The sequence below is a fragment of the Salvelinus alpinus genome, chromosome 1, assembly GCF_045679555.1.
Source record: "Salvelinus alpinus chromosome 1, SLU_Salpinus.1, whole genome shotgun sequence".
NCBI lineage: Eukaryota > Metazoa > Chordata > Actinopteri > Salmoniformes > Salmonidae > Salvelinus > Salvelinus alpinus.
The window spans coordinates 73,486,585-73,507,332 of record NC_092086.1 but is presented as its reverse complement, the minus strand read 5'-3'; the positions used below and the strand labels follow the sequence as shown (position 1 = coordinate 73,507,332).

The following is a 20,748-nucleotide window of genomic DNA, read 5'->3' as shown; positions in this document are numbered from 1 at the left end:
ACAGACTGTATCTGCAAGATGGCTACAGTGCACATGCCAAGACCAAAGTGGGCACATTTTCTATATAACGCAACATTTATTCTGACAAAACCATCAGTTGAAAATTCGTTGGAAACGCATAAACTATTTTTATTCGGTACATGGAAATTTAACTGCAAAAGTCATTTTTATGTGCACTATGTCATCACACACAGCCTTTTATCCACAATAAGTCTGTTTGATGGAAACACATCTCTGTTGGCAAAATGCGCATATTGTTTTATGCAGATTTTAGAATATCCACATGAAAATCTGTCACCAAATTGATGAAACCTAGCTTGTACTGCCCATGCAGCAGCGCGACCGCTTCAACAACCAGCCGGCAGATGATGCCCAGCGCCCGGGCCTGAAAACCTTGGTGGAGATCAGCAGAGGCTGGTGGGAGGAGCTATATGAGGATGGGCTCACCAGCCTCCTCTGGTGAGATGCTGAGCAATGAGGCCCAGAGGGCCCAGAAGGAAGCCTCTAACCTTGTGGCTGAGAAAACCAAGATCAAGGTTGAGGAGCAGATGGCCAGAGGCCTGGAAGAGCTCACCCTGTTCCCTTAACATGGACACGATTAGCGGCATTACCCTTATCTAGTACCTAATTATTGAGGTCTGTTCACTTTATTATTGTACAACTAATTTTACAACTCACTCTACTGAAATTGTAAATGTCAAAATTGGTCAATGTTGAGAATTGCATTTAGCGGTTTGCTATTCTCTTCTGTTCTCAGTTCATTTCCCCATGTTAATTGTATTTTTATAAAATGAAGATGTTAATGTCATGACTCAACTCATCAGTATTTAGATGAACATGTCCATTGACTTCTATTTACAGTAAAAACCACTGAAAATATTTCCCCTAAGAGTTGCTGTCACAGTATCAAATGTTTCAGTCGTGGAATTACAAATATACAAAGTTAGAGGGCAGGCTTGTATTCAGTTTCAGTTTAATCCATCTATGGTCCATTCCCTTGCAGAGGTGTTGTCTGACTGACATGCCCAAAGTAAACTGCCTGTTACTCAGGCCCAGAAGCCAAGATATGCATGTAATTGGTACCATTGCATATAAAACACTTTGAAGTTTGTAGAAATGTTAAAATAATGTATGAGACTATAACACAATTGATATGGTAGGAGAAAAATCCAAAGAAAAAACAACCAGATTTTGTTTTTTGAGAGCGAGCCCATGCTCTTCCAATGGAACGTATAGGGTCATATCCAAATCCAGGTCCCAGATTGCAATTACTATGGCTTCCACTAGATGTCAACAGTCTTTGTGCAAGGTTTCAGGCTCGTTTCTTCCCAAACGAGGAAGAATTTTGAGTTTTAGTACTGGGAGTCAGAGTTGGAAACCAGTCTGTGCTCGTGCGACGAAGAGGACGTGCAGCTGATAATTTTGCTTTCCTATTGAACATACTTCTTTCCGTATGAAATATTATAGTTTAATTACATTTTAGGGTACCTGAAGATTGAATATAAATGTATTTTGACTTGTTTTAACAAAGTTTAGCGGTAGCTTTTTGGATTCATTTCTCTGCATGTTGAACGAGTGGATTACTCAAATCGATGTTGCCAACTAAACAGACTCTTTGGGATATAAAGAAGGATTTTATCTAACAAAACGACACTACATGTTGTAGCTGGGACCCTTTGGATGACAAATCAGAGGAAGATTTTCAAAAAAGTAGTGAATATTTAATCGCTATTTGTGATTTTATGAAGCCTGTGCTGGTTGAAAGATATTTTGATGTGGGGCACCATCCTCAAACAATCACATGGCATGCTTTCGCTGTAAAGCCTATTGTAAATCGGACAATTCAGTTAGATGAACAAGACTTAAAGCTTTTAACCAATATAAGACACTTGTATGTACCTAAATGTTTAATTTCCCACATTTTTATGATTATTTATTTGAATTGCGCGCCCTCCAATTTCCCCGGAAGTTGTTGACAGGTGTCCCGCTGGCGAGACGCCTATTAATGGCATAACTCAACTCATCAGTATTTAAATGACATGTCCATTGACTTCTATTTACAGTAAAAACCACTGAAAATATTTCCCCTAAGAGTTGCTGTCACAGTATCAAATTGTGGAATTATTCAGTCGTGGAATTACAAATACACACATTTAGAGGGCAGGCTTGTATTCAGTTTCAGTTTAATCCGTCTATGGTCCATTCCCTTGCAGAGAAGTTGACACACCCCTATTGCCAAGGATTTGTCTATCAAATTTATTATTTTTGTGATAACATAGCAAAGTGAAGATGTTCCCCTACTCACAAGGCAGGCAATACGCTTGACCTCATCTTTACTAGATGCTGTTCTTCCACTAATCTCATTGCAACTCCCCTCCAAGTCTCCGACCACTACCTTGTATCCTTTTCCCTCTCGCTCTCATCCAACACTTCCCACACTGCCCCTACTCGGATGGTATCGCGCCGTCCCAACCTTCGCTCTCTCTCCCCCGCTACTCTCTCCTCTTCCATCCTATCATCTCTTCCCTCTGCTCAAACCTTCTCCAACCTATCTCCTGATTCTGCCTCCTCAACCCTCCTCTCCTCCCTTTCTGCATCCTTTGACTCTCTATGTCCCCTATCCTCCAGGCCGGCTCGGTCCTCCCCTCCTGCTCCGTGGCTCGACGACTCATTGCGAGCTCACAGAACAGGGCTCCGGGCAGCCGAGCGGAAATGGAGGAAAACTCGCCTCCCTGCGGACCTGGCATCCTTTCACTCCCTCCTCTCTACATTCTCCTCTTCTGTCTCTGCTGCTAAAGCCAATTTCTACCACTCTAAATTCCAAGCATCTGCCTCTAACCCTAGGAAGCTCTTTGCCACCTTCTCCTCCCTCCTGAATCCTCCTCCCCCTCCTCCCCCCTCCTCCCTCTCTGCTGATGACTTCGTCAACCATTTTGAAAAGAAGGTCGACGACATCCGATCCTCGTTTGCTAAGTCAAACGACACCACTGGTTCTGCTCACACTGCCCTACCCTGTGCTTTGACCTCTTTCTCCCCTCTCTTTCCAGATGAAATCTCGCGTCTTATGACGGCCGGCCGCCCAACAACCTGCCCGCTTGACCCTATCCCCTCCTCTCTTCTCCAGACCATTTCCGGAGACCTTCTCCCTTACCTCACCTCGCTCATCAACTCATCCTTGACCGCTGGCTACGTCCCTTCCGTCTTCAAGAGAGCGAGAGTTGCACCCCTTCTGAAAAAACCTACACTCGATCCCTCCGATGTCAACAACTACAGACCAGTATCCCTTCTTTCTTTTCTCTCCAAAACTCTTGAACGTGCCGTCCTTGGCCAGCTCTCCTGCTATCTCTCTCAGAATGACCTTCTTGATCCAAATCAGTCAGGTTTCAAGACTAGTCATTCAACTGAGACTGCTCTTCTCTGTGTCACGGAGGCGCTCCGCACTGCTAAAGCTAACTCTCTCTCCTCTGCTCTCATCCTTCTAGACCTATCGGCTGCCTTTGATACTGTGAACCATCAGATCCTCCTCTCCACCCTCTCCGAGCTGGGCATCTCCGGCGCGGCCCACGCTTGGATTGCGTCCTACCTGACAGGTCGCTCCTACCAGGTGGCGTGGCGAGAATCTGTCTCCGCACCACGTGCTCTCACCACTGGTGTCCCCCAGGGCTCTGTTCTAGGCCCTCTCCTATTCTCGCTATACACCAAGTCACTTGGCTCTGTCATATCCTCACATGGTCTCTCCTATCATTGCTATGCAGACGACACACAATTAATCTTCTCCTTTCCCCCCTCTGATAACCAGGTGGTGAATCGCATCTCTGCATGTCTGGCAGACATATCAGTGTGGATGACGGATCACCACCTCAAGCTGAACCTCGGCAAGACGGAGCTGCTCTTCCTCCCGGGGAAGGACTGCCCGTTCCATGATCTCGCCATCACGGTTGACAACTCCATTGTGTCCTCCTCCCAGAGTGCTAAGAACCTTGGCGTGATCCTGGACAACACCCTGTCGTTCTCAACTAACATCAAGGCGGTGACCCGTTCCTGTAGGTTCATGCTCTACAACATTCGCAGAGTACGACCCTGCCTCACGCAGGAAGCGGCGCAGGTCCTAATCCAGGCACTTGTCATCTCCCGTCTGGATTACTGCAACTCGCTGTTGGCTGGGCTCCCTGCCTGTGCCATTAAACCCCTACAACTCATCCAGAACGCCGCAGCCCGTCTGGTGTTCAACTTTCCCAAGTTCTCTCACGTCACCCCGCTCCTCCGCTCTCTCCACTGGCTTCCAGTTGAAGCTCGCATCCGCTACAAGACCATGGTGCTTGCCTACGGAGCTGTGAGGGGAACGGCACCTCCGTACCTTCAGGCTCTGATCAGGCCCTACACCCAAACAAGGGCACTGCGTTCATCCACCTCTGGCCTGCTCGCCTCCCTACCTCTGAGGAAGTACAGTTCCCGCTCAGCCCAGTCAAAACTGTTCGCTGCTCTGGCACCCCAATGGTGGAACAAACTCCCTCACGACGCCAGGTCAGCGGAGTCAATCACCACCTTCCGGAGACACCTGAAACCCCACCTCTTTAAGGAATACCTAGGATAGGATAAAGTAATCCTTCTAACCCCCCCCCCTTAAAAGAGTTAGATGCACTATTGTAAAGTGGTTGTTCCACTGGATATCATAAGGTGAATGCACCAATTTGTAAGTCGCTCTGGATAAGAGCGTCTGCTAAATGACTTAAATGTAAATGTAAATGTAATGTTTCAGAGTAGAAAGATAGAGTATAAAGCAGAGGTCTCCAGCTCCAGTCCTGGAGAACTACAGGGTATGCAGGTTGTTCCAGCCCCCGCCAAGAAGAAATGCATCACACAAGTCTGTGGAATTGAATACCTTTGACATTGACCTTAATGAAACAGAAGTGTATTACCCTACAAAAAACACCTGATTTAAACTAATTGTAGTCTAGCCAACTCAAGACCATTATTAGTTGATTATTTTAAAACAGGTGTGTTAGTGCTGGCCTGAAGCAAAGGCCTGCATTTTTTTTGTGTTATAGCCTGAATTCAAAATGGATTAAATATATGTTTTCTCTCACCCATCTACACACAATACTCTATAATGACAAAGTGAAAACATTAAAAAAACATTAGCAGATGATTAAAAATGAAATACAGAAATATCAAATTAACATAAATATTCACACCCTCAATACATATTAGAAACACTTTTGGCAGATATTACAGCTGTGAGTATTTCTGGGTAAGTCTCAAAAATTCTTCAAGCTCTGTCAAGTTGGTTGTTGATCATTGCTAGACAGCCATTTTCAAGTCTTGTCATAGAATTTCAAGCCATTTTAAGTCGAAACGGGAACTAGGCCACATTCAATGTCATCTTGGTAAACAACTTCAGTGTATTTTTGGCCTTGTGTTTAAGGTTATGGTCCTGGTGAATGTCTCCCAGTGTATTTTGGAAAGCAGACTGAACCAGGGTTTCCTCTAGGATTTGCCTGTGCTTAGCTCCATCCCGTTTCTTTTTTTTATCCTAAAAAAACTGTCCCGGGATTTTTACAACTTTAGAGAATCTCTCATAAGATGGGTAAAAGTCATGTAGAACAACCCTTTATGTAAAAATACACTAAAACATCCTCCACATCAGTAGAATATGTAACTTGGCATACTGATTTCTCTGTGGTTTGTCAGAAATCAGATCTGGGTGAAGTGGCCTGGGAAAAAGAGATGGATGGTAAAATATATTTCTGTCATGGGCATAGGAATTCAAAAGGTGTTATGATCCTACTGAAAAATGATCTACAGTTGAAGTAGGAAGTTTACATACACTTGAAGTCATTAAAACTTGTTTTTCAACCACTCCAAAAATTTCTTTTTAACAAACTATAGTTTTGGCAAGTCAGTTAGGACATCTAAGTAAATTTTCCAACAATTGTTTACAGACAGATTATTTCACTTATAATTCACTGTATCACAATTCCAGTGGGTCAGACGTTTACATACACTAAGTTGACTGTGCCTTTAAACAGCTTGGAAAATTCCAGAAAATGATGTCATCACTTTAGAAGCTTCTGATAGTCTAATTGACATCATTCAAGTCAATTGGAGGTGTACCTGTGGATGTATTTCAAGGCCTACCTTCAAACTCAGTGCCTCTTTGCTTGACATCATGGGGAAATCAAAAGAAATCAGCCAAGACTTCAGAAAATAAATTGTAGACCTCCACAAGTCTGGTTCATCATTGGGAGCAATTTCCAAACGCCTGAAGGTACCACATTCATATGTACAAACAATAGTACGCAAGTATAAACACCATGGGACCACGCAGCCGTCATACCGCTCAGGAAGGAGACGCATTCTGTCTCCTAGAGATGAACGTACTTTGGTGTGAAAAGTGTAAATCAATCCCAGAACATCAGCAAAGGACATTGTGAAGATGCTGGAGGAAACAGGTGCAAAAGTATTGATTTTTCACTAAATTTGCAAAGATTTCTAAAAACATGTTTTCACTTTGTCATTATGGGGTATTGTGTGTAGATGTGTGAGAAACAAAAACATTTAGAATTCAGGCCATAAAACAACAATGTGGAATAAGTCAAGGGGTATGAATACTTTCTGAAGGCATCTAAATCCAAACTGGTTTTCCAGCAGGCTACTAAGAGAGGCACATCCAATGTTAAAAAGGGGTCTCTTCGCTGTTATGCAGATTAAAACCAACCCTTTCCGGTCTATTGACAATGGAACCCTGTTTAAAGTATCCTCCTTTCTAAATGAAGCCATACAGCGTTGGTTACCATTCCAATGTCATCCTCCAGAAGAGGCTGGGAAAATATCGAAACTCCAATGTATTGATAGAGGAAAGACACATTTTCTTGTAAAAAATGTACAAGGTTATAAGGAAGGGATCATGTTTATGAATGACATTTGTAAATAAGGATGGTAAAATGTTGTCATACAAACAATTAACAAAGGTATATAATATATAAGTATAAGCAACTCATTGCAGCTCTGCCACAAAAATGCAAAAGGAAATTACTCAAAAGAGAAAAGAATAAATGTGTTTGTCTGCCGCCAATCAAAAACCATGCATGGCTTCAAATTATTAGTATAAATCATAATATATATATCAGTTTTACTTAAGGTCGAGATGTTTGACAACTATACCGCATAAAGTTCAAGATAGTTGTGAACAGATTGTTTTATGTCCCAATACGATGGCGTCGGGTTTATGAACTGATATACAAAACATTTGATTCATCAAGCCGTTCTTTCCTATTTAAACTATTATATAAAATTCTCACCACAAAAAGAATGCTATATGGGGCATTAAACAGTCAGCCCTGTGCAGACTGCAACAAAGAAACAGAACCAATCTGATTTAGTATCAGGTCCCCCCCTGTCCATATAACTGTATTAATGATGATTTAAAGGGCAAAACTGATCCTAGATCAGCACTCCTACTCTGAGACGCTTTGTGAATAAAGGCCCTGTTGCCTGTCATTGTGACCTCTTCCACTCACAGACGTATATTGTACATACATGGTCTATGCTTCCACCTCAACCTTGCACCCCTGCCTTCACTGTCACCACCATCAAACAGTGGAACGACACTCTGGGCTCGTGTCATTTGGGTGGGACATTTCGAAAGAGTGAAACAGTGTTCGGAACCCTAACACACATACAGGAATATAAATGTGCCGTGTATTATTTACGTATTAAAAGCTAATATCAACCTAATCTTTGTAAAGTGAGCATTGCAAAAATACACTTTTACAAAAGAAAAGGCACAATCATTCGGCCATTCGGTGCAAAAGTAAGGTGAAATAGGAGAAAATATTGATATATATTTTTTTTTACCATAGAACCAACAGAATTATGCAAACAACCGCCTGAGTGTTAACAAAATGAACAAACAGAGAGGGAGAGATTTTTCTTCACATGCGGTCACATTCCCAGACAATCAATACAGCAGCCGCACAGGCAATGCGATAGTGTTCAAAGGTACAAAACGTTGTCCAGAAGAAAGATTGACATTCTTGTAGCATCCACAGTTGTGTTATTTTTTTCCCCCCAAGAAAAAACAGCATTATCATTAAGCAGTCATTTCATGACTTACAAATCACATTTGCATGCATTTTTGTTATAATATCATTTTGTTTTGTACAAAGGCAAACAGATAAAAAAAATGTCACAAGTTAGCTGTTGCGACTGTATATGCATTCAAGAAAGAGACCACCTTGCTTGCCTGCCTGACGCCCTGTACAATTGAGGAAGAGATTGGGTTGGACCTTGCTGTCCAAAACAACTTCTAGTTGGTACTGTAGAGGGGGAGGATATTGGACTGCCAGCACTGCCACATACCCAATGACAGTTAGCATTTCACAAATCACTGTCCACACATAGCCTCTGCCGAGTCCCCAACAACCAGATGTTCTGGTTTTCAGGGGAAATGGAGAGAGAGACTTCCACTTTGGGATGTTAACAAGGCGCCACTCCATCTTAACTCCTCCTCCACATTTACTGGATTGGTTGAACAGTGCAGTAGAGAACCTCACCCAAAAGTTCTCTTCTCGTCAAGACCCGTATGTAGGGGATCTAGTTTCAGGTGTTTATTTTACTCCTGCAACGTTAGGTTAGTCCACACCAGGCCAGAAAGTGCAATATTTTACCCCGTCTTGACTAAACTTTGAACATGAAGTAGTAACAAGAAGTCTACCTGGGTTTGTCAATGAAGATGGAAAATATACCCCTTGGGAGCTTTTTCTTGAAATTAAGCTCACATAATTTTTAACAATGGAATGGGACATGTCTTTACATTTTTCAAGTAAGACAAAAGCTTTGACAAAACAACACTATGGGTAAAATAAATTATAACACAAAATGAAACAACTTATAATCATGTAGTGTCATAGTTGTTAGCAGTGGTGTAAAGTACTTAATAAGTAAAAAATACTTTAAAGTACTACTTAAGTAGTTTTTTGGGGTATCTGTACTTTATTTTACTATTTATAATTTTGACAACTTTTACTCCACTACTTTCCAAAAGAAAATAAATGTACTTTTTCCGTGACGCCTGGTCATCCCTACTGCATCTGATCTGGCGAACTCACTAAACACAAATGCTTTGTTTGTAAATTATGTCTGAGTGTTGGAGTGTGCACCTGGCTATCTGTAAATTTCAAAAACAAGAAAATCGTGATGTGTGGTTTGCTTAATATAAGGAATTTGAAATGATTTCTACTTTTACTTTTGATCCTTAAGTTTATTTTAGCAATTACATTTACTTTTGATACTTAAGTATATTTATAAAACCAAATACTTTTGGACTTTTACTCAAGTAGGATTTTATTGGGTGACTTTCATTTTACTTGAGTCATTTTCTATTCAAGTATCTTTACTTTTACTCAAGTATGACAATTGGGTACTTTTTCCACCACTGGTTGTTAGCTGCTATGCAGTGGAAAACACTAGCAATACATGTACAGTTATTAGTATAAGAATTGGCCAGTTAAATATTTCACAATTAAAAGGACAATTCTCGGTCGCGTTCACCGACACACATACAGCACAAATATGCGCACGCACACAAACATACATTTCAGGGCAACAATAAAAAGGTGAACATAAAATTATTAATTAATATCAAAATATACTTTGATTTCAAAACATAAGCAGGAAGTGAGTTGAGCCATATTGAGTTCTCATCATTAATAATTAAACAGCCAATGAGGAAATGTAAAAATATAGATTTATGGTAATATTCCGCCTCAGGCAACGTCATAAAAACAGTTTGCCATTAGGCTGCAGAAGTTCAATTCTCTTCCTCCCATGCTATCCAACGCAACTGATATTTATCAGACCTTGAGTTTTATGTATGAACTAGTTCAATAACACACAGCACCCTACATTCATCTGATATACTGACTGGGGTGGTGTACATTTTACACTACTTAAAAAACAACTGAAACACATAAGCAACGAGATACAGTACTTAGAGCTAGCATATTAAAATGCCTTGTCCCCCATCCCTTCCACAACCCCCCCCCCCCCTATCCCAAACCCTTCATCACAGGATTAGACATTTGCACTGACCTGAAAGTAGGCTCTCTATAAAACACATTACTTGGGTCTTTTGCCCCCTTTCTCTGGCAAACATGAACTTCAGAGGAACAGCAGAGGTGTGTGGCGCTGCATCCTAGACTGTAAACAACACATATACTTTTTAGAGCAGTGTCTGAAGTAAATAATCCACCCTTTTCTCCTTTCATTTCAACAAAGTGCACACTCCCCACAATCTGCCAATAAACTGCTGCCAATAAACCTAGTGAATATGCATCGCCGGGCAGCAAACCACACAAATAGATTCTCATCTCATTCTAGTTCTGTGCAGCAAAGCCCTAAGGACACAGCACGTTATCAGAAAGGGATAGACGATAACGGATGAGACCAAAACCTTAGGATAGAAATACAGAAAACAAGAGCTTTGATTTGTTAAACGTCTCTGGAAACGGGAAAGCTGGAGTGTGTATTAGCCGATCAAGCCTGAACTCCTGTCCACAGTAGGTAGTGGGGAGGGGCCATTAGTCATTGAATGTTGTACCAGGAAGTTCGTTGGTCAGTGTGTGCCATCGCTCAATTTTCTTGTCCTTGTTTTTGAGACAGTCGAACCAGTGTTTGAGCCTCTCCCCGTTTGCGCTGATGCCCAGGGACACACCACCTGAGACCGGGGACGGCAGAACAGTAGAAAAGGGTTAGAAAGCGACACATTGATGGACGATAGAAACTAAATAGTTTGAACTAACACAATACCCAAAAGACAATCACAACTGTTCTCTGAATACTCTGTGATGTTGCACCCTCCTGAACAGGTTGTCCATGGTAGAATAGGCCTCTTTGAAGTGAGACTGGTGACCAATGTTTAAACCTGACAATGCAAGCGTTTTGTGTGTTCAACCTTGCTCTCATCAATTGCTGGACATGAACAATGTAAAACTCTGAGCACATTATCATTTTCTAGCATGAGAGCCACTTTTTTATATAGCTTTCAAATAGGTACATTACTCTCTTCTCGCTATTTAAACCGTCATTAGGCCATCTTGTCCAAAAATTATGTTGATATATGTTAGCCCAGCTAATAAAACGTCCATGACAATGAACTTAGCTCTATTGTTGATCTGAGTGTTTATATAGGCTAGGCCAGTCAGTCAATAGCATGTGTTACAGAATTGACAGGAAAGCACGATCAGATGTAGTGTTTTTTACTGCATCGGCTTCATTAATTATGAAGCAAGCAGGAGGCTTCACCTCAGTGGATTCCTGGAGTAGCTGCGCCCTCTACTGGACACTTGGTGAACTTAGACAGACCAGTCAATTTACACTTATGTAAACTTGTGACAAAGTAAGCTAGATAACGATTATAAAAACACATATAAAACGTTGTAGGTGTAACCTACATTTAGGCAAGTGTACACCTCCATGTAGCCTCATATGCTAAGATATTATTAGGCCCTAGCAGTGTGTTTGTGAAAAAAGTTTAAAGAAAGTCATAGGCCTAGCTCCTAAAGAAATTCATTCTTCATTTTTATGGTTTCCTTCTCAACACAATACCACAATGAATGTTAGTCCACATGTGAAAGGAAAAATTATGATCCCACTCTGGGATTAAAATTATGTCGCAAGTGGTGAAAAGCGTCAGGAACTAGGCATCTTTACACTGTGAGCTAATTGTCCAGACAAACTTTTGCATGTGAAGGAGTTCATTTGAGTATCAGAACATGCTGGAGGACTTCTGGTAAGGATCCTTTAGTGAAAAAGTGTTGAATCCCGTCCAACTATTTTAATTGGCTAAGAAGGAATTTGTTACCAGATATAATTATCTGCTCAGCTGGCCGTCCTCAGTATCGTGGCTAATTTGGCCAGGTTGGCCTATGAGAAAAGCTAGTAGCTAGCCATTTTAGACCAATGTTTCAAACCACAGTCTAAGCAACATTTCACAAGTATAGCCCCATGTTGTCTGTGAAGGAAGAAACCACATGGAAAAAGTGGTAAGCAAGTTAGATCCCACATTTTTGTCTCACATAGTCAAATTCATGTATTGTGTTATAGGTTTCAGGATGTTTGTATCTCAATCAGTTGGGGTCTCTATAAGCTACAATATTAAGTACTAAGTATGAAAGTGCATCCTTGTAGCTGTGTGGGCTAATATAGTCAACATTTTTGCCTTGGGGTATGTTGAGTCAATGGCCATGGGGTAAGTTGAGCCCCTAGCCTATGCGGAGTCGCAAGAAAATGCTAACATCCGGGTTTCAGGGCTATAATATTTTGAACCTAACTTCCGTTTTCCCTAAAAAATAGAAGTCGGAACTCCGCCCAGGCATCTTTCTACACCTGCTACGTTAGGTTACCATACCCCATACAAATTATGATTATTTGTTTGTTTTCAGTTTTATGCAAAATGGGCTGATCTCGAGTCAGAAATGTATGCCTTTCCTACGCATGCCTTTCCTAAACACTTCTCAGTATTTGGTATTCAGACTTATCTTAGTCACGTAAAGCACTCTGCAGATGTGGCTACCTTGCCCACTCTAATTACATTTAATTCAACCACTGAAAACCCTCCCACTTGCTGGTCAACACATTTTCTTGTGGAGTTTTCATTCAATGGGGTACATTGATCTTTAAGGCATCCCTTTAAATACGGTGCACCTTTAATTCGAATTTTGGTTGACAGATTCAATAGAATACATTGAGAGAACAGGTTCAGAATATAGGGATCAATGAAAGAAATCCATCGATGCATATTCGTCGCCATTTCAGCACCAATTGGTAGATGTAAATAACTAGAATACTAGATATTTAGGCACATTTTAGGGTTAGGAAAGTATGTATGAATCATTCAAAAAAACAGTTTGGAGAGCGTTTCCACACAAAATACTGCATATTGATGAATAGAAAATAGTGGTTTGATTCATCCTGAAAGTTGTCCTATTCAAGTTCAATCCATGAAATATTGGAAGGTGGAAAGTGTACAATAGGGATTGAACAATAATCCTATAAATCTACCCTAATTCCCACTAATCATGGAACTGTATGACACTGGTCCAGTCATAGTAAACCGTGCGCCAGGCTCCAGATTTAACCTGTTACATGTGGTCTTCAAACAGGTTACATGTGTTGTGCAATTATTTTGGACAAGCCTAATACGATCCACTAATGCAAGCGACCCTCAGGAGCAATTTACAAGGACGTGACAGAGGAAAGAAAGGTAAATGGAATGAAATGATGCAAAACTAAAGGCATGTGGTATTACTGACAGGGGCTCCCGATAGTGGCTAATACTTAACATGATACAAATTTCTAAATTAAACAGAGAAAAGCCAGGGTATATAATAAAAACATTCTGAAACACATACATCCACTCGGCAGGTTCAGCCCTAAAGAAGCCTATAGCTTGTGTCTCCAAATTTCATCCAGGCAAATTTTGAAGGCACACAATTTGAATTCTGATTAACATTACAGCTATTTATATCCCATTTCACTGTGGAAAAGGGGCCGCAATACATGTCATGTTGATATGATTTTCAGTTTGCTTCCATACTTTATGGCTGGTTACACATTCGTCTCCAGGGATCATAAGGAAAAATCATTTAAAATTGCTCTCTCGGCATAAAGGTGGTGGAATTACTAGGCAACTAAGTCAAGGTCAGAATACGGTGTATATGTAGCCACACCTCCATCACACCTTAATTTATTCAAGCTCCACCTCAAAATAATAGTGGGTGAATAGCATGCTATTCTCATGCTTAAATTCAAGGTCAGAATATGCATAGAGAAAAAAGCATAAACAAAAGCATACATTACATTTCCGTGCGCTTAATTCGGGTCAGAATCTGGGCCAATATGCATAGTATTTTTGCAATGTGTCATGCATATGAATTCAAGAGTGCATTTTTTTGTTGTTGTTACAGAGCAGACGTCATCATGCCCCGTGTATACAAACAAGAAACAAGCAGGGGTCTAACCCCCCTTGAGGTTCTTGAGAGCGGCCAAGAAAGTGACAGAAGGGAAGAAGTCCATTCGGCAGCAGCAAGGGATGAAAAAATAGACTGAATGACACCGAAGAGGTAAATTGACAAAAAAAACAAGTACCTGTTCGAAAGAGAGGCAGTGACAGAGTAGCAGAGAAACACAAGGTCTTATCTGATGACATGGAGTCTGAGCTTCATAAACATATCAAGAATCTCGCGGACCAGTTTCATGGGCTTAGTAGCATCAAATTTAAAGAACTTGCCGACGAATAAGCACATCGTAACAACATACGACACAACTGAAATGGAAGTGTAAGTGATATTGAACTGAGAGATATATAGTGCCTTCGGAAAGTACTCAGACCCCTTGAATTTTTCTATACTTTAAGTTACAGCCTTATTCTAAAATTGATTAAACCTTCTACACAAAATAACCCATAATGTGAAAAAAGCAAAAACAGGTTTTTAGAAAATGTTGCTTATTTATATAAAAAAATATATATATATATCATATTTAAATAAGTATTCAGAACCTTTACTCAGTACTTTGTTGAAGCACCTTTGGCAGTGATTACAGTCTTGATTCTTCTTGGGTATGACGCTTGGCACACCTGTATTTGGGGAGTTTCTCCCATTCTTCTCTGCAGATCCTATCAAGCTATGTCAGGTTGGATGGGGAACGTCGCTGCACAGTTATTTTCAGGTCTCTCCAGAGGTGTTTGATCGGGTTCATGTCTGGGCTCTGGCTGGGCCACTCAAGGACATTCAGAGACTTTCCCGAAGCCATTCCTACATTGTCTTGGCTGTGTGCTTAGGGTTGTTGTCCTGTTGGAAGGTGAACCTTCACTCCAGTCTGAGGTCCTGAGCGCTCTGGAGCAGGTTTTCATCAAGGATCTCTCTGTACTTTGCTCCGTTCATCTTACCCTCAATCCTGACTAGTCCCCCAGTACCTGCCGCTGAAATAACTCAGCATAGCATGATGCTGCCACCACCATGCTTCACCGTAGGGATGGTGCCAGGTTTCCTCCAGACGTGGCGCTTAGTATTCAGGCCAAAGAGTTCAATCTTGGTTTCATCAGACCAGAGAATATTGTTTCTCATGGTCTGAGAGTCTTTAGGTGCCTTTTGGCAAACTCAAAGTGGCTGCCATGTGCCTTTTACTGAAGAGTGACTTCCGTCTGGCCACTCTACCATAAGGGCCTGATTGGTGAAGTGCTGCAGAGATGGTTGTCTTTCTGGAAGGTTCTTCCATCTCCACAGAGGAACACTAGAGCTCTGGTCAGAGGGACCATCGGGTTCTCGGTCACCTCCCTGACCAAGGCCCTTCTCCCCTGATTGATTAGTTTGTATGGGCGGCCAGCACTAGGAAGAGTCTTGGTGGTTCCAAACTTCTTCCATTTAAGAATGATGGAGGCCACTGTGTTCTTAGCGACCTTCAATGCTGAATACATTTTTTCATACCCTTCCCAAGAACTGTGCCTCGACACAATCCTGTCTCGGAGCTCTACGGACAATTCCTTCGACCTCATGGCTTGGTTTTTGCTCTGACATGCACTGTCAACTGTGGGACCTTATATAGACAGTTTTGTGCCTTTTCAAATCATGTCCAATCAATTGAATTTACCACAGGTGTACTCCAATCAAGTTTTAGAATCATACAGGCCTCCCGAGTGGCACAGTGGTCTAAGGCACTGCATCGCAGTGCTAGCTGTGCCAAGAGAGATTCTGGGTTCGAGTCCAGGCTCTGTCGCAGCCGGCCGCGACCGGGAGACATGACCCCTGGGGCGGCGCACAATTGGCCCAGCATCGTCCAGGTTAGGTTTGACCGGCAGGGCTGTCCTTGTCCCATCGCGCACTAGCGACTCCTGTGGTGGGCCGGGCGCAGTGCATGCTGACACGGTCGCCAGGTGTTCGGGGTTTCCTCCGAGACATTGGTGCGGCTGGCTTCTGGGTTAAGTGGGCATTGTGTCAAGAAGCAGTGTGGCTTGGTTGGGTTGTGTTTCAGAGGACGCATGGCTCTCGACATTTGCCTCTCCAGAGTCAATACGGGAGTTGCAGCGATGAGACAAGACTAACTACTAACTGGATACCACGAATTTGGGGAGAAAAAGTTTTTAAATCATCTTAAGGATGATCAATGGAAACAGGATGCACCTGAGCTCAACTTCGAGTCTCATTGCAAAGGGTCTGAATACTTACACTACCATTCAAAAGTTTGGGGTCACTTAGAAATGTCCTCGTTTTCTTTGAAAACATACATGAAATGAGTTGCAAAATGAATAGGAAATATAAATAATGATTTTTTATTGAAATAATAAGTGTCATTCAAACTTTGCTTTCGTCAAAGAATCCTCTATTTGCAGCAATTATAGCCTTGCAGACCTTGAGCATTATAGTTGTCAGTTTGTTGAAGTAATCTGAAGAGATTTCACCCCATGCTTCCTGAAGCACCTCCCACAAGTTGGATTGGCTTGATGGGCACTTCTTACGTACAATACGGTCAAGCGAATGTTCTTCTTTGTGATCCGAACACATCAAACTTAGATTTGTCTTTTCATAACACTTTTTTTCAATCTTCCTCTGTCCAGTGTCTGTGTTCTTTTTCCCATCTTAATCTTTTATTTTTTGTTGGCCAGTCTGAGATATGGCTTTTTCTTTGCAACTCTGCCTAGAAGGCCAGCATCCTGGAGTCGCCTCTACACTGTTGACGTTGAGACTGGTGTTTGCAGGTACTATTTAATGAAGCTGCCAGTTGAGGACTTGTGAGGCATTTGTTTCTCAAACTAGACACTCTAATGTACTTGTCCTCTTGCTCAGTTGTGCACCGGGGCTGCTGTGAAGGGAGTAGTACACAGCGTTGTACGAGATCTTCAGTTTCTTGGCAATTCTTTGCATGGAATAGCCTTCATTTCTCAGAACAAGAATAGACTTACGAGTTTCAGAAGAAAGTTCTTTGTTTCTGGCCATTTTGAGCCTGTAATCGAACCCAAAAATGCTGATGCTCCAGATAATGAACTAGTCTACAGAAGGACAGTTTTATTGCTTCTTTAATCAGCACAACAGTTTTCAGCTGTGCTGAAACATAATTGCAAGAGGGTTTTCTAATGATCAATTAGCCTTTTAAAATGATAAACTTGGATTAGCTAACACAACGTGCCATTGGAACACAGGAGTGATGGTTGCTGATAATGGGCCTCTGTACACATATGTAGATATTCCATGGAAAACAATAATCAGCCGTTTCCAGCTACAATAGTCATTTACAACATTAACAATGTCTACACTGTATTTCTGATCAATTTGATGTTATTTTAATGGACCAAAAAAAATTGCTTTTCTTTCAAAAACAAAGAAATTTCTAAGTGACCCCAAACTTTTGAACGGTAGTGTATGTAAATAAGGTATTCGTTTATATTTTTTAAAACATATGATACAATTTCAAACAACCTGTTTTCACTTTGTCATTATGGGGTATTGTGTGTAGATTGCGGAGGATTTAAAAAACATTTTTTAGAATAAGGCTGTAACGTAAGAAAATGTGGAAAAAGTCAAGGGGTCTGAATACCTTCCGAAGGCACTGTATTTCTGAATGTAGGCATACATTTAAGAAATAAACTCAGCAAAAAAAGAAACATCCTCTCACTGTCAACTGCATTTTTTTTCAGCAAACTTAACATGTGTAAATATTTATATGAACATAACAAGATTCAACAACTGAGCCATAAACTGAACAAGTTCCACAGACATGTTACTATCAGAAATGGAATAACGTGTCCCTGAACAAAGGGGGGGGGGGGGGGGGGGGGTCAAAATCAAAAGGAACAGTCAGTATCTGGTGTGGCCACCAGCTGCATTAAGTACTGCAGTGCATCTCCTCCTCATGGACTGCACCAGATTTGCCAGTTCTTGCTGTGAGATGTTACCCCACACTTCCACAAAGGCACCTGCAAGTTCCCAGACATTTCTGGGGGGGAATAGCCCTCACCCTCCGATCCAACAGGTCCCAGACATGCTCAATGGGATTGAGATCCGGGCTCTTTGCTGGCCATGGCAGAACACTGACGTTCCTGTCTTGCTGGAAATCATGCACAGAACGAGAAGTATGGCTAGTGGCATTGTCATGCTGGAGGGTCATGTCAGGATGAGCCTGCAGGAAGGGTACCACATGAGGGAGGAGGATGTCTTCCTTGTAATGCACAGAGTTGAGATTACATGCAATGATAACAAGCTCAGTCCGATGATCCTGTGACACACCCCAGACCATGACAGATCCTCCACCTCCAAATTGATCCCGCTCCAGAGTACAGGCCTCGGTGTAACGCTCATTCCTTCGACGATAAACGCAAATTTGACCATGACCCCTGGTGAGACAAAACCGCGACTCGTCAGTGAAGAGCATTTTTTGCCAGTCCTGTCTAGTCCAGCGACAGTGGGTTTGTGTCCATAGACGACATCGTTGCCGGTGATGTCTGGTGAGGACCTGTCTTACAACAGGCCTGCAAGCCTCAGTCCAGCCTCTTTCAGACTATTGCGGACAGTCTGAACACTGATGGAGGGATTGAGCGTTCCTGGTGTAACTCGGGCAGTTGTTGTTGCCGTCCTGTACCTGTCCCGCAGGTGTGATGTTCGGATGGACCGATCCTGTGCAGGTGTTGTCACATGTGGTCTGCCACTGCGAGGACGATCAGCTGTGTGTCCTTTCTCCCCGTAGTGCTGTCTTAGGCGTCTCGCAGTAGGAACATTGCAATTTATTGCCCTGACCACATCTGCAGTCCTCGTGCCTCCTTGCAGCATGCCTAAGGCATGTTCACGCAGATGAGCAGGGATCCTGGGCATCTTTCTTTTGGTGTTTTTCAGAGTCAGTAGAAAGGCCTCTTTGGTGTACTAAGTTTTCATAACTGTGACCTTAATTGCCTACTGTCTGTAAGCTGTTAGTGTCTTAACGACCGTTCCACAGGTGCATGTTCATTAATCGTTTATGGTTCATTGAACAAGCATGGGAAACAGTGTTTAAACACTTTACAATGAAGATGTGTTATTTGGATTTTTACGAATGATCTTTGTAAGACAGAGTCCTGAAAACGGGACGTTTCTTTTTTTTCTGAGTTTACAATATACCACACCCCATTCCATGAATTAAACTTTGACCTACCAGGACATTCACCGTCGCAGGACACCACCACCCACTTACCCCAAGGTGGCTTCACTTACCCTGTCCCTATGCTCAACTTACCCCACACCCGGGGTAAGTTGTTCCAAGAGACCAATTTTGTTGGAAAAGCTATGTTTTCAAAACTGTTGTGTTTACATGGATTCTGATTATTTCCAGGCATACACAACATCCTAAAATATATGTTGATATCTGTGTTAGAAAGAATACAAATATATTCTTTAATGTAGTGATGCTGAATGTAAAAAACAGCTCAACATACCCCACTCTCCCCTACACATTAGCTAAAGTGGATGAGTGAACAGCTCAAACTCCTGATGAGTGCTGAGGACTCTTGATGAGTGCTGAGGACTCTTGATGAGTGCATCATCAAAAGAGAGGAATGGGGGATTTGTTAGGGATTCAGAAAAAGTTGGATCCCTGTCGCTTCAAGTTCAACTCCTCGCCCACCAACCACATGTCGGCATGAGAACTTGACAAGCTTACAGCCTGGCTGGCATGCATCAAGGGTCAGTGTTTCCTGCTTCTTCCTCACCACTCAGTTGTTTGTTGTTGTCATTTGGGTCCAGGTTTGTGGCCCTGGGTAGCTATCAGGACAAATGGAGGCCTCTGGTGGGTGAGTAGGTGTTGTAAACAGAGGTGGCAGGGGAGCCTGGGCCAGATTGTCACCGGTGTGGCTGCAGCCACCTACACCTTTTTGAACTGTTCAGGTCACTACACTTGGTAACGTGGTCACCTGCTTAGTGCTTACCTATGAAATCGTTGGACTTGCCGATGTCGTAATCCCACACGGTTACCTCCAGGGTTTTCTTGCTGAGGTCGGCGTATTTGATTTCGTAGAAGAACTCCTACAAAAAATGTTTAAAAACGTGACTGGCCAGACAGCTTCATACAGACAGCAAGGTTATCCCCAAAAAGCCAGTAAGTTTCCACAAGAAACATAATCAAAGGAATCATATTTAAATAATATTTTAAACAATGTTATCAGTGACAATTAATTACCGATACGGCCTACAATTAATCATGCTGATAGAAGAGAATCAATATTATTATAATTTCTTTATTTAATTTGACCCTTTTTCTCCCCAATTTCATGATATCCAATTGGTAGTTAGTCTTGTCCCATCGCTGCAACTCCCGTACCGACTCGGGAGAGGCGAAGGTCGAGAGCCATACGCTCTCCGAAACACGACCCTGCCATGCCGCACTGCATCTTGACACACTGCTCGCTTAACCCGTTAGCCAGCCGCACCAATGTGTCGGAAGAAACACCGTACAACTGGTGCCTGAAGTCAGCGTGCATGCGCCCGGCCAGCCACAGGAGTCGCTAGAGCGCGATGGGACAAGGCCAAACCCTCCCCTAACCCGGACGACACTGGGCCAATTGTGTGTTGCCTCATGGGTACCTCACGGGATCGAACTCGGATCTGTATTGACGCCTTAAGCACTGCAGTGCCTTAGACCGCTGAACCACTCAGAAGGCCACGAAGATAATCAATTTTGGTATCAATCCATCAATACTCAAGTTTATCTGTACGCCTTTTTGAACCA

At 42.3% G+C, this 20,748-nt stretch overlaps 1 protein-coding gene across 4 annotated transcripts in view; it reads right to left on the bottom strand.

Annotated features, from left to right (window-relative positions):
- Positions 1-6,894: 6,894 nt before the first annotated feature.
- The window catches only part of LOC139530087 (double C2-like domain-containing protein beta), a 312,939-nt gene continuing 299,085 nt past the window's right edge, over positions 6,895-20,748 (bottom strand). For all 4 annotated transcript variants that reach the window (XM_071326180.1, XM_071326197.1, XM_071326190.1 and 1 more), the window contains 2 exons: positions 19,949-20,045; positions 6,895-10,717 (listed from right to left, as the gene is read on the bottom strand). In XM_071326180.1, the coding sequence (XP_071182281.1) occupies positions 10,581-10,717; positions 19,949-20,045 (234 nt within the window). In that variant the 3' untranslated portion in view covers positions 6,895-10,580. The remainder of the gene's footprint in view (positions 10,718-19,948; positions 20,046-20,748) is intronic.